A 13268-nucleotide genomic window follows, 5' to 3' on the forward strand; every position below is an offset into this window, starting at 1 on the left:
AGTTAAGGGGGAAAAACATGAAAAACCAGCAACTCTTAAATTACAAACTGTTTACCATCAGAACAGCAACAAACAGTGCAGCATTGGATGCGGTATTTTTAGATTGTGATGAAAAGGTTGAATTGATGTGGATTCTGTTGAGATTTATTTATTTTTTTCAAGTGAAACATACAGTGACATCCTGTAAAAAACAGAATAACTTTAAAGCTGCACAAATCATTGTTTTTAATATTGACAATAAATCAAATGACCACGTGTAATATGAAAGGTGGGTCAGACTGAGTGACCAATCCACAAAGAACTATCACCCAGGTCTGCAGTTTCCAGCTTTACAGTCCTTTTTAACCTCTTTTAGCATCATTTAGCTCACTGTATTGGTTCAACACAAATTTACCGACCAACCCCTTATTACCAAAACTGCAAATAGACAAAGTTAGTAACTAGCTGGTGAAACTTGGCGGAGAGCATTTTGCAGGTAAACGGTTGGATACCTCCTTTACGAATGGACTGAGATCAAAACAGGGCTAAAAGAAGTGTGAATATTGGACTTTTGGTAGCAGATGGACACAAGTAATGCACAGATCGCCCCTAATATTATTTGAATCCACTTGTATGCATAAATCATTCATCCAATCATTCACCTGCATCCACATCTCAGCTCCACCTTACCAGTCCCAGTTCTGTTTTTAAATTATGTATTGTATTGATGTACGAGTGTTTTCTTTAGTGATTTACTTATATGTTAAGAGCGTTTTTTTTTTTTTTTGTAATTGTAAATGTTCCCATCGAGCATTAATGTCGTCACAGCAAACATTGTGGGACATTTAAGCAGCAAAACTACAAAATATCGTTATAAACTTGACAGAGGAAACTGAAATAATTTTGTTGCTTTTTGTGCCTAAGTGTCTATCTTAATAGCTCTGCTCTGTTCACAATTTAGAGAATTTAATTAATACCTTCCTCATTAATGATGTATTATTTTACCCACCCACAACCCTTCTGCTAATAAGTGGAATGTTAATTTTTATGACCCGACCCACCTGATCTGTGTATGAACCGCAGTGCTCGTGGATATAGCTGCAATCTGCACACCAATAGTGGACACTAACACGACTTAATGCTAATGTTGCTTTGTTTGTGCTGTGGATAAAAAGGCAACCCTTAGCTTGTGTTCAGCAACTTCATGTGTCTTTGCTGTGTTTTGAGCTTGTTTTGTTGCTGTCAAGTGCCCAAAACATTTTTTTTTAAACCAGTGAATGCAATGTAAAGCGGAAATGGATAGTTAATTCATAGGCTGTCAATAAAAAATAACTGAGTTAATAAATTGGGACATTTCTCCCGCAAAAATCAAAAATATTCACTGGTTCCAACTCTTTTCATTTGTTTGCTGTGTTTAAAAATTGAAAAGGTTTGGGTTTTAGGCTTTTAGTTTGACAGAGGCAAATTGAAGATGTCAGGTAGGACTCTGGGGACTTGTGGAGGTGAAAAAAAGCAACAAGAGCGCCTCTGGAGCCCCTTACACCCACTGGTGCTCTATAAAGAGGAAATGAATGATTACAAAGAGGAAAAAATATGCTCAGCAGGATGTGGCCTAAAAAATCCAATTCTAGAAACTCGAGCAGATGGTTAAGAGTAAAAGTCTCTTAATAATTAAGGGCTATTACATTATAAAAAAAAAAAAAAATATCCCAATGTGTGTCGACACACTTCAGATTCCTCTTGGTGTCTTTACACACAATCAGCCCTGATCTACTTTTGGTCTAATTTCACAAATAAAGCCAAAACCAAACAATGTGCACACAAATATGATCGTAAAGAATATATCATTTAAATTGGAAATAAGAGGGATTTATGCTTCCCAGATACTGAATTTATATTGATACTGTGATATCAGATGACGCAATAAACTGCAGTAGCTGCATTTTATTTTTCATCTGTGAGGAATATTTAGATTTGCCTGACATGCAAAACAAAGGGTCACACGCAGAGCCTCTCCGTGCAGCAACTGCTGACCAATCAAGTCACCCAACTTCTGTGTTATTTAACAATTCCCTGTCGTATGATAATAAGGCGAAGTCGACAGATTCCAGTGCTGTATACGGTCACAGCAAATTGTGAGTTTTTTTGGATCCATCAGCTGAATGCTTTATAAGGACAATTGACTTTGCATGTTTTCTGTGATTTGTCTCTAATTGGTCACTCCGTTGTTTTGTCATTATTATGCATTATCATTATGTATTTCTATTAGTTTTCTAATAGAATTAGAATAGAATTTCTATTAGATTTACCTGTCATTTCATAATTTGGGTCACATGATGGCCTCCTGTTGGTTTCTGCTGCTATATAGATGGGACCATACATATGCTGTAAATGTTTTTAAAGCCCTTACAAAGACCAACAGTGATCAAAACATGGTGGCTTTTTCAATTATTTAGTCACTACAATAAAGCCTTTTTAATGTAATTCCTCCTTGTTTTCCACATTTTGGAGTACCTGGATTTCCTTCCTGTTTATCCCGTTGTTTCCTGTTGTCCACGGGCACCTGACACAAGATTTGACCCACATTCTATTATACAGAGCAACCTGATATCTCTCTTTTTCTGAGATGTTTGCTTAGAATAATAGGTTGTATGTATGAGCAGAGTTTCAGAAGTGCTGTGTAATGTCCTCTGCCTTGAAAAATTGAATATGTTAAAAGATTTTGCGCTGTTAACCACTTATGGAGAGAGTGACTTATGCTTCCCTGATTATTAAAACCAGCCTCGCGTTTGTTGTCTCTGATCACGTGCCACAGCACAATCATCATGCTCTATCCTCTTTTTCATTTGCACTCAGTTGGCATTCAGCAAATGGCAGAACTGCTTTCAGTCGTGACAGCACAAAGGCGGTGAATAATAATTTCCCAAAACGTGGAAGTATTCCTTTAAAGACTAATCCGCGCTGTAGCATGGAGATCTATGTCTGCGTCCTTCACTTTGTTGTCAAGAAAGTGGAGTGTGGGTGGTGTGAGTGATGGAGAGAGAGAAATTTATGCTGAGGTGGACGTGTGGTTTAGGTGTGTGTGTGTGTGTGTGTGTGTGTGTGTGTGTGTATGCGTGCACGTGTGACGGAGGAGGTGTAGGCAATAAATAATAACTGCAGTGATTGACAGGTTGGGTTGGATAAGGACGGGAGGACCCTCGTTAGCCGCATCCATCCTGTGCACCATGTTTCTGTGACAATGTCAAATGCGCTGCCTATTAGTGCCACTTATCCAGACATGCTCCCTTCAGGGAGGGAATGGAGCCCCTCACTATGGCAACCATTTGGAGTGACTCAGTCCTTCCCATTGCATATCAGGCTTTGGTTTCGTTGAGGGATATGTCTAAAACCTGAGAGTCAACTAGCAAGGAGGATTTTGGAAGTGACATGTGTCTGTATGAGTGTGTTTTCCTGTATGTGTGTGTTTGTGTTTGGGGAGATTCAGACTGATGGTGAGAAAACAGACAAGGTGTCACTTCTCAACGGTCATCATTTTGTACTGTCTGGATTACTGAGACGTCTAAGGATATAATTACAGATAGCACTTAGCACTGAATAAGCAAATGCAGCTGCTGATGGTGTCTGCCAGACTGTCAGCCGCAACAAGAAAGGATAAGCACGCCATTTGCATTTAACTGAGCTTGTATTGTGAAGATTGCTGCCTCAATACACAAAATACGCTTTCTGATGAGAGCACTGGGTGTGCTTTTTCATCTGCAATGGAGGACTAAACTGTTATGGGAGAGGTAAATGTAAAACGCACCCTGCTGGTTTGCATAAAGACCGGCTTCTAAGTGTTTCTGTGTGTGTCAGGTTGCAGGAATTAAAGGGATGCTGATTGCAAACAAGAGGCAAGACAACCAGGTCAAGACCTACATGACCTACAATAAAGGCCGGGACTGGAGGCTTCTGCAGGCTCCCACTGCTGACCTGGATGGGAACGACATTCACTGCATACTGGTAAGACACTGCACATTTACTGTAGCGTAGCGTAACACCCTCATTGAAAATCTTTAGGGCCATTTTGACACCATAATGTCAAAAAGTGCATATTTAATTAGATAATGCCTTATAATATGTATAATGTAATACAAAAATCATTGTCTAAATTAGGGATGCATGATAATATCGGTACATCATTAGTATCAGCAAGTATTTGCTTTAAAATGAATTATTGGAATTGGCCAACATGCTAATTTTTGCAGATACCAAAAACTGATGTTTTGGTTTTTTTTATTGACAAAGTGGGTTAGGGTTACAAAATCATAACACCTAACTTGAAATATTTTCTTATTTTACAAAAAAATTAATATTGTATACACTGGAAAACATTGTATTTCATGTCTGGTGGGCCACCATGAGCAGAGTATGCATAATATGATGTTATTTCCACCTCAGAAGAGACTTTATGATCACTAAAATTAGGTGTGAAAAAAGTGGATATATCAATATTGGTATTGGTTATCGGCCAAAAGAGTTGTTATTTATCAGCATATCCAATATTGGCAAAAAATCCAATATCATGCATCCCTCGTCTCAATGTAATTAATCAGCTGGCAAAGTTTCATGGTGACATCTATAAGTAAAAAACTTTTGTCCAAATTATTTTTTCTGCATATCTTTAAAAGGTAGTTTTTTAAAGTTTTTTTCCCCATACTCTAAACATAAAATTTCAGACGTAACATAAAAAACTAATTGTCTTAATGTAAGTCATCAATTGGGGATGTTTTATGGCTAACATAGTTAGAAATTTGATCCGATTCACCTGGGGTGTGCCCCCTTTCAAGCTTTTTCTGCACATCTTTAAAAAGAAATGTAAGCAAAATGAGAATTTTGAAATAACTGTGCCACTTTGTAATTATACTGTCTTTCTAAAGTGTTTGATAACGTTTTATAGATAATGCCTGAACTGATATGAAGAAATTATTGGTTACCAGGTTTGGTCCGTTTCTTGCGTGTATTCTAGTGTATGGTTCATTAGTGACCGGAGATCTGGGTGCAGGTCAGATGGAAGTGAAGTTAACAGCAGTTCATTCACACATACTACCCACATTATTATGATACATAGCAGGGTGAAAATTGGCAAAGTATTCCATGAAGACACCACACACCACCTTCATGTTAAAATATATTTATTTCAAAAACATGCAGGAAGTGGCGTCTTTGTATCTTTACAAATGTTCTCTACATTAATGCAGCAAATGAGTAGTGCAGCATAGAAAGCATTTGGGATCCTGCTGTAACAATGTTCTGGTGACAAATTAGTTAATATTATGCACAAACTAAATGGATGTAGTGGGAACTATAGTATGTAAATATATACAGGGATTGTGTTTATCATATTAATATGAACTCAGAACTACTCTGCCAGTGTGGGATTCAAACAGTGAGCTCTCCAGAGTTCATTAGGAAGATACTTCTATGAACTATGCACAAATTGTTTATTGTAAAATGACATGTGTTTGTTACCGTTGTTGCTGTTGCATCTCTCTCTCTCTTGCTCTTTCCTTTTTGTCATTATTATAATTCAATTGTTACTCACAACATCTATTGCACGTCTGTCCGTCTTGTAAGAGGGATCCCTCGTCATCCTCTGCAGCTCTTCCTGAAGTTTCTTCCATTTCGTATCCCCCGTTTCAGGGGTTCTTTTTCGAGAGTTTTTCCTTTGGTGATGTGAGGGTCCAGGGGCAGAGGGATGTCGTATTCTGTAAAGCCCTCTGAGGCAAACTGTGTTTTGTGATAATAAGCTTTATAAATAAAATTTACTGGACTTGATTGACTTGAACTGTGCTTCGACTGACCGTTTGGAAAAGAGCTGCAGGGCATCTGGGAAAAAAATAAATTGATTAACAGTGGGATATTAACTAACCACAGGCATTTTTTTACCTCGTGGCAAAGATGTTTTTTATTAATGGCTTGTAACTGCTCTAGAAAGCAGTAGTTAATTATTTATTACCCATTAATAAACCCTTTACAGTATGTAGGATGCCTTATTAGAACGTGGTATTTTGAATTGGCAATGCAAGTAACCTCTTAAGTCCCTTCAAAACAAAAAGCTGCTTTGGAGAAACAAGCTGATTTAATTTAGAAATAAATAAAATAAAACTTTATTTTTTATTGTTCTGCCTTTATGGCAACATACTATGGAAAACCTAATATTAGTATTTAATATGTGTGTTTGTGCATGTCAGACAAAATGGAAATCATAAATTTTGCTTCATTAATAAGTCAGATCAGGTGCTCCACTGGCAGATTCAGAAACGCAGCATGTGTTGACGGCGTCTCGTTCCTCATTAGACGGCCTCCCTCCAACCAACACTAACAGCGTGACTGTTAGGAGGAATCATGTTTGAGACATTAGGAGGACTTCGTGCTGTTTAAGAGGTGATTTCGGGGCTGTGCGGTGTGGCTTACAGGTTCCCTGTGATTGCGCATTCATGTGACATTTTAATTACTGCCGCAGATTCCTTTTGATTACCCTGTTCAGTCCCACTGCCCTTGATGTCCTTACACCAGTGACACGCTGTCTGCTGCAGAGATGAAAGCAGACACGTTTTTTTTTTTTCTGCTCTGTGAACAAATGTAATTGTCTTCTGTTGTGTGCGTGCCCTAGAGACTTGGCTTCATACTTTAATGCAAATTTCATCGCTCTTTGTATTAATGACAGATTAAATGCAATTAGCAGAATGTATGAAGGCACAGTTGCTTCTCTTTGGGAGACTAATGAATCTGGCTTGTTTTGTGATGGTTTTGTTTTTGTTCCACAATTTTGTCCTGACCCAGTCATTTATGAACGTCACAGTGAGAATAAGATTGATTTATGTCATATTTACCGTTAATATGATCCAGAATAATATATCACCACCATTGGAGACCTGCTTTACACCTTACATTAAAATGTGTGTCGTATCCAGATTGTATCAAGATATGATTATTATATTTATTGTTTTTATTAAGGTCCTCCAGTGTCAACAGTGAGATCAGATCGAGATCCAAAAAGGTTTTTTTTTTTTTTTTGCAGAACATATTCCAGAAAAAGATGCAGGAGTAATTTATAATAATGAAATTCCCAATTAAGTATACTCTTTCAGTGCAGTGATGTCATTTTTTACAAAAAAGTTCATTGTTTAACTGTAAAATATCCTCAATTACACATCTATATCTAAGGGATAATTGCATTTTATTTATGCTAGATAAATAGATAGACAGACATATAAACAAATTTAGATAGATACACATATAAATATAGATAGATAGATATAGGTGGATAAAGTATTGGCCTATATATATCAATGTCAGAATTTTTTCAGCCCTAATATCGCTATTGGCATTGGCCCTCAAACTCTGGTCAGGCTATAATAAATACATGAATGAGCAACACTTTTTAATGCCACAATCATAAACATAAGCAAGATATCTGTCACAAGATATCTTGCTTGCAGTCTTTCAGCCTGAACTGGTTACCCAGCCACCAGCAGTTGCTGCTAACTGCTGTGGGCGAGTGCGTTGGCTCAGGCTGTGTGTGCTGTGTGCATGTCCCTTCGTAGCAGCTGGTTGTTGAGCGGTCACGCCCCAGCATCTCAGAGCAGAAACTACTGCTCATTTTTCAAGATTTTAAAACCTAAATTGATACGCTTTAGTCATTCAGATCTGGCAGTGTGGTTAATAACACATTTTTCTGTGGTGTGACAAACTCATAACACATATTTGTTATTGCTTTACCTGACTGAAACTTCACGTTTATTCTTTTTCTGCAGCCTTTCTGTTCACTCCATCTGCAACTGCAAACATCTGAGAATCCTTACTTGTCAGGAACTATCTCCACCAAGAGCTCTGCACCAGGGATCATAGTTGCCACAGGTAAGACAAAAACACAACACAAGTGCATGCAAGTAGAACCACACTGATTATAGTTATTACTATTGCAGCAACTTGACTGTTATAAATGTCTTTCATCTTCTGTGAAAAAAAAAAAATCTGAGTACCAGTTTCCTTTTTGAAAAGTATGAAAGCAAGGTGTTTTGGACAAAGAGTTGCACTGTGATCCTTCCAGTCAGTTAGACTAATGAATGCAGCTCCGATGCGACCCCTCTGTGCCCTCTCACTGAAGCTTCTATCTCAGTGATTGTTTGAGCCTCACTGGGCACAGCACACTGCAGGATCTTCACTTCTTCCACAAGCAAATATGGTGTGGCTCACATGTCCATCTGTTTTGATGTCACATCACCCAGCCAATTATGCATATGTGAGAAGAGGCAGTGTCTGTGTGCCTGCGAGTGTCAGAGCATTTGAAAGAGTTGAGGCAAAGAAAGAGAGATGAGTTAAGACAAAATAGAAGTGTTAGCACCAGCGGCGGTGTCAGCAGAAAAAGTCTGCCTTTTGGTCTGTGTGTGTGTGTGTTCATACGTTCAGTGTGTGTTTGTCTTTGGATCCGTCTGTTTTGTCTTTGTTGTGTGAGAATGCTGAATAAACATACATCTCCGCTTCTGTGCTTGCACAGTGTGTCTTTGTGTGTCTGTGTATTGCTGGCCGAGCCGTTGCTTTGGCACCGTGATTCACTTTGCCCGCTGCGCCTTTTAAGACGTCAGCTGGTGCAGAGATCATCTCACCAACATGACAAACACCATCCAGATCAAACACATGCCTATTTACTGAGCCGTGGCCAAGATAGTAGAGCAGATCAACGGCAGAAGTCAGTTCACTCGCTGCACACTCGCAGGAGAAAAAGCTTAGGAGGCATTGTGCTGTAACACTGCAAACTGCCAGAGCGAAGGGGGCACCCACCCTCCTCCACATTTCACATAATGTTGCCTGAATGATGCAGGCATCCATAGGAATTAACCTGGGGTCTCCTCCACATTATTCACATAAATAGAGGACAGAAAGCTGGTCTGGGAATCAAGCCAGAGGAATGGATTAATCACAGACGTTGTGTGATCGGCAAAATGTATTTAAAGCACATGGTCCTTTATCTGCGTGATCTGCAATTTTGTTGTGTTAAATATTCTGTTGGCATTTCCCCTGCAGGAAATATTGGAGCAGAGCTGTCCTACAACAACGTTGGCATGTTCATATCATCTGATGCTGGCAATAGCTGGAGACAGGTGAGCGCCACAGCTGATCACACCACCTGACAGACTTGTACAGCAGTTTGACACATGAAATAACAGCTATTGGCTTTACCAATGTGTATGTATTGTGCCACAACCAGTTGACACTTATCGCAGCCCCACCCCCTTAGTGACTGTTGCTACACCTGTCAAGCGCCCCAGAAAGCCACATTTGTTGTTTACAGCAGGCCTTTTCTGACTCATTTTTCACATGTCACAGTAAGAAAAGAACAGGTGTAAATAATAGAATCAAAGACGACTGAATTCCATTTAGCTCCTTCAGTTTCACGGTCCTGGTATTGTGAACTCTCTCTGTATATCGCCGTCATGGCTTTCCGTCATGCTGGAATAGAACCGAGCCATTGTTAATGTTTCTAGTAAAACCGATGGTTTTCCTACTTTGACAAGTCAAAATGTCCGCATTGAAAAAAGACACCGTGACAAACCAGATTTAATAGTTCTTTGAAATAATGGGTCCATTATTTCAAGCAAAAGCCTGCTTCTTTTGCCAACTGAAATGACAAGTGTCGCTAGCAGGTTTTATCGGCTGTTGGCTAATTAACATTACCTGTTTGAGTTGGTTGAAAATAACTGGCGAGTGTCCAGCGTGTTTGTAAACCAGAACCTTTGAAAGGGTCTTAAAGATTTTGTGGACCCACAGATTTTTTTTTTTTTTTTTTTTTTACCCAAATGAGCTTTATTCTATTGTAGAGTACTTGGTTTTGAAGTTCGTGTCCTCTAGAACATCTTTCACCATTAATTGTCCATGGAGCACCTCCAGGATTTATACCCAATGACATCAGAAAATTGAGTTTTAGCCCTCTAGTTAAGGGATTTTGGAGAGAACTGTTTATGTTAACTAATGTTTTTTGACTCTCTTAGGCCACAGGAATGACATGTATGAAACATTCAGGAACATATTTAAAGCGGAACTATGCCCATTTTCAAAATTCATGACCTCATGCTAAGATAACATTATACTTTATTATTTGTTTTCACAGGAATTTGTCTTGCATCCTCAAGCTCTCAACAATCAACAGAATAGCATAAAAGTATTTTTTAAAAACACATTAAAATAAAACGTCTGTAAGGTTGCCCGCCAGCAGTCATCAGAGAGAGTATACAATAAGTAAACATACAAACAGACAAACACTGTTATGTGAGAAACACATTCACATTATAGACATCATACTTTCAGAGAAACCCCAGTCCAGCTATTGCTAGGTCTGTATCTAGAGGCGCAGCTGTGATTGGGGGGTGGGGGGGGGGGGGTTGAAGATTCACAAAAAATAAAATAAAATAAAATCTAGAGGACATGTTATGTATACAACAGATGCTTTGCATGAAGAAAAAATAGGGAAAAAAAGTGCTCAGCTGTCATTGGCATTTGTTCTATCACCTTTTAAAATGTGTTAAAACCATCCCCGCCCCTGTAGAGCTGTAGAAGCATGGTGGTTTGAAATGAGAAAAGATGAGGTGCCTCACACCTAAGACGCTACTCTCTAACCTAACCAAAAAAATACTTTCATACCTGAAAATCAATGTTTTGGTGATAAAATGTGCACTACTCTTCGCTCAGCTATTAAATTTCATATGCAAGTCCAGGGAGTAGGCTGTCATACAATACATGTATTACATCACTCACAGGTCATCCGTTCTTGGTGGAGATGTTACAACCATACCCAGTTTCTGCTAATTTGGAGCCATTTTTGCTGACTGTTTTTAAAAGAAAGTAGCTGAAGAAAGTCTTAGAAAGTCACTAGACATCTCACACTAATTTGCACATCTGGTGCTTCATTACATAACTATTTACTTGTATACAAGATAAATGAAGTTAGATGTAACAAACCCAAAATAAGTTTAGTTTGGTTTTATTTGCACATAAATATGTAGAGAGAAGACAGAAAAACAAAATTATAATTACAAAAAACTAATTAAAATTATACATTTATACTCTATGGAACTGAAGTGTCCTGAGGATCCAGACACAGGAAGAAACTGACTCTAAACTGCACTCTGTTTTTGACAAAAAAAACATAACTTATCTACTCTGGCAATTATTTAGAACAAAAACAAAAGAGAAGAAGTTCCCCATTCAAACAATAGGGATCAGTGATTGGCCAATAGGTACACACATTCACAGCTCAGTCACGTTTCTGTCTGGCTGATGATTTGTCGGCTGAACGTGCTGCTGCTCTCCTCCGCTCTCTCAGTCCAGAGAGCGTCATGAGAGCACAATACCTGAGAAATACAGGTGACTGTCTTTAAGTTCTGCCCAAAAACTCACTAATTTGTTGCTAGGTGCTTCATACTTGTTGTGTATTACCTCTTTAGCATGTTTAGAAATCTAAATCTAATTCTTACTGGTTGGGTTTGGCAAATGACCAGCTGCTTATCTCGGGGCTTCATGTAAATTCTAACATTGATATTTTGCCTTACACATCAATACTGTACTGATTCATTTCTGCACGTCTTCAGATTTTTGAAGAGGAGCACAATGTGTGGTTTCTGGACAAAGGAGGGGCCCTTGTCGCTGTCAAACAGCCATCTGTGCCAACCAGACACTTGTGGTATGTCTGTTTAGAGAACTTTTTTGGACACTCTTCCTTTCCTAAATTGCTTTTCCATTTTCCTACAGCTATTTTTAGGTTCATTCAACCCTCATGGTCCAAAAAATGACCATATATATATTATATGTGACACTTGATCCATTTAGCGATGCACTTTGACTGTGGCTCTTAACAAAAAAAAAAAAAAAAGCGTCATCGGCAGTCTAATTTGAGAGATTTTTTTTCAAGCCACTTATCATTAACAGCCAGCCGTCTGAGCCCCCACTTTTAGTGTTTTCATTAACACATTGGCTTCCTCTTGCCAAATCGGGTGCCTACGCTTTGCCTCAGTGCAGGCTAATCCAAGTGAGACCAGATCTGTTCTCCAGTCGCTTTTGCAACAATTCTGAAATTAGTTTTAGAGCCAGTGAAGTGTAGCCTGCTGGGTTTTTTTCTCCCAACCAATTTAAGTGTGATGGTAGAGGAAGTGAAAAAAAAAGACAGATAGAAAGAGGCCTGTGTAGCTCCACAGTCACTGTACAGCAGCTATGGAGCAGTATTGCTTTCTCAGCCAGTGTTCAGTTAAACACTTCTCCTGTCTGAATCTCATAATAGGTGCATGTCAACGCTTTTTCTGTTGTCAGTGCTTTTAGCCAAATCACGGCAATGGGGATTTTTAGAGGCAACATGGGGGGATTTTCTTTCTTCCAAGCACAGGCCTCAGCACTGTTTCAACCCATGTCACACTCAGGTACTCCGAGTTGTTCTCACTTCAGCACCGATGTTGATAAGCTGTCAGAATCAATAAAGCCCAGGCCTCGATGATGAAAGCTGTCCATTTTTTTCTTTTTTTGTAGCTGTCTCCTTCTCCCTCTGCAGTTTAGTAGTCGAGCATGAAACAGTTCTATTCCTGTCTTGTTTTTTTCACCCCTGCGTAGACTTTACCAAGGACCCGTGAAGTTGCTCTTTTCCTTTTTGGCATGCGCTCTGAAAGCAGTTTTGTGCATCTTTGCTTTGATAACCACACAGACTGTCTCTTAAATATCCCTTTTAATGCACGACCTTTTGATATTTACCCAAAGCTACAGTAGCTAATTGCACAGAGACTCAGAGACTCAGAGACTCGTCTGTTGAGACAAGCCAGTCATTCTGATCCCCACCTCAATCCCCCCATGACTGAGCTCTAATAGAGACTGTCTGTTTCCGTGCCATCATTGTTGCTGGGTTTGTGATGGGAATGCGTTCTGACACACATACACAGGGTCAGCTTTGACGAGGGGAGGCAGTGGACCCAACACAGCTTCTCCTCAGTGCCTCTATTCGTCGATGGAGTCTTGGTGGAGGCCGGTGCCGAGAACCAAATCATGACGTAAGTCTAGAAAATCTAAAAAGGGGCTGAATGATGTGTTAAAATGTGTGTGTTTCTCTGTGTCCTTTTAGGGGGTATTATGGGCTGAGTGAAAGGTGAATGGTACGTTGCCTCTACATTTAGCTCTCTGCAAAAAGGCTAGACAGATAGAGTGAGGACCTTTAAGGAAGGTGTCCATTCAAAGCTCTGTGGTATTTAGTCTTTATTAAGTTGCATTTC

At 39.2% G+C, this 13268-nt stretch overlaps 1 protein-coding gene across 1 annotated transcript in view; it reads left to right on the forward strand.

Moving 5' to 3' along the window:
- sorcs3 (sortilin related VPS10 domain containing receptor 3) overlaps positions 1 to 13268 on the forward strand; it is a 275666-nt gene that overhangs the window by 192489 nt on the left and 69909 nt on the right. Inside the window, exons 10-14 of the mRNA XM_042484973.1 lie at positions 3835 to 3981; positions 7779 to 7881; positions 9049 to 9125; positions 11610 to 11701; positions 12942 to 13049. Coding sequence (XP_042340907.1) covers positions 3835 to 3981; positions 7779 to 7881; positions 9049 to 9125; positions 11610 to 11701; positions 12942 to 13049 — 527 coding nt within the window. The remainder of the gene's footprint in view (positions 1 to 3834; positions 3982 to 7778; positions 7882 to 9048; positions 9126 to 11609; positions 11702 to 12941; positions 13050 to 13268) is intronic.

Source organism: Plectropomus leopardus, chromosome 4 (assembly GCF_008729295.1).
Source record: "Plectropomus leopardus isolate mb chromosome 4, YSFRI_Pleo_2.0, whole genome shotgun sequence".
NCBI classification, from domain to species: domain Eukaryota; kingdom Metazoa; phylum Chordata; class Actinopteri; order Perciformes; family Serranidae; genus Plectropomus; species Plectropomus leopardus.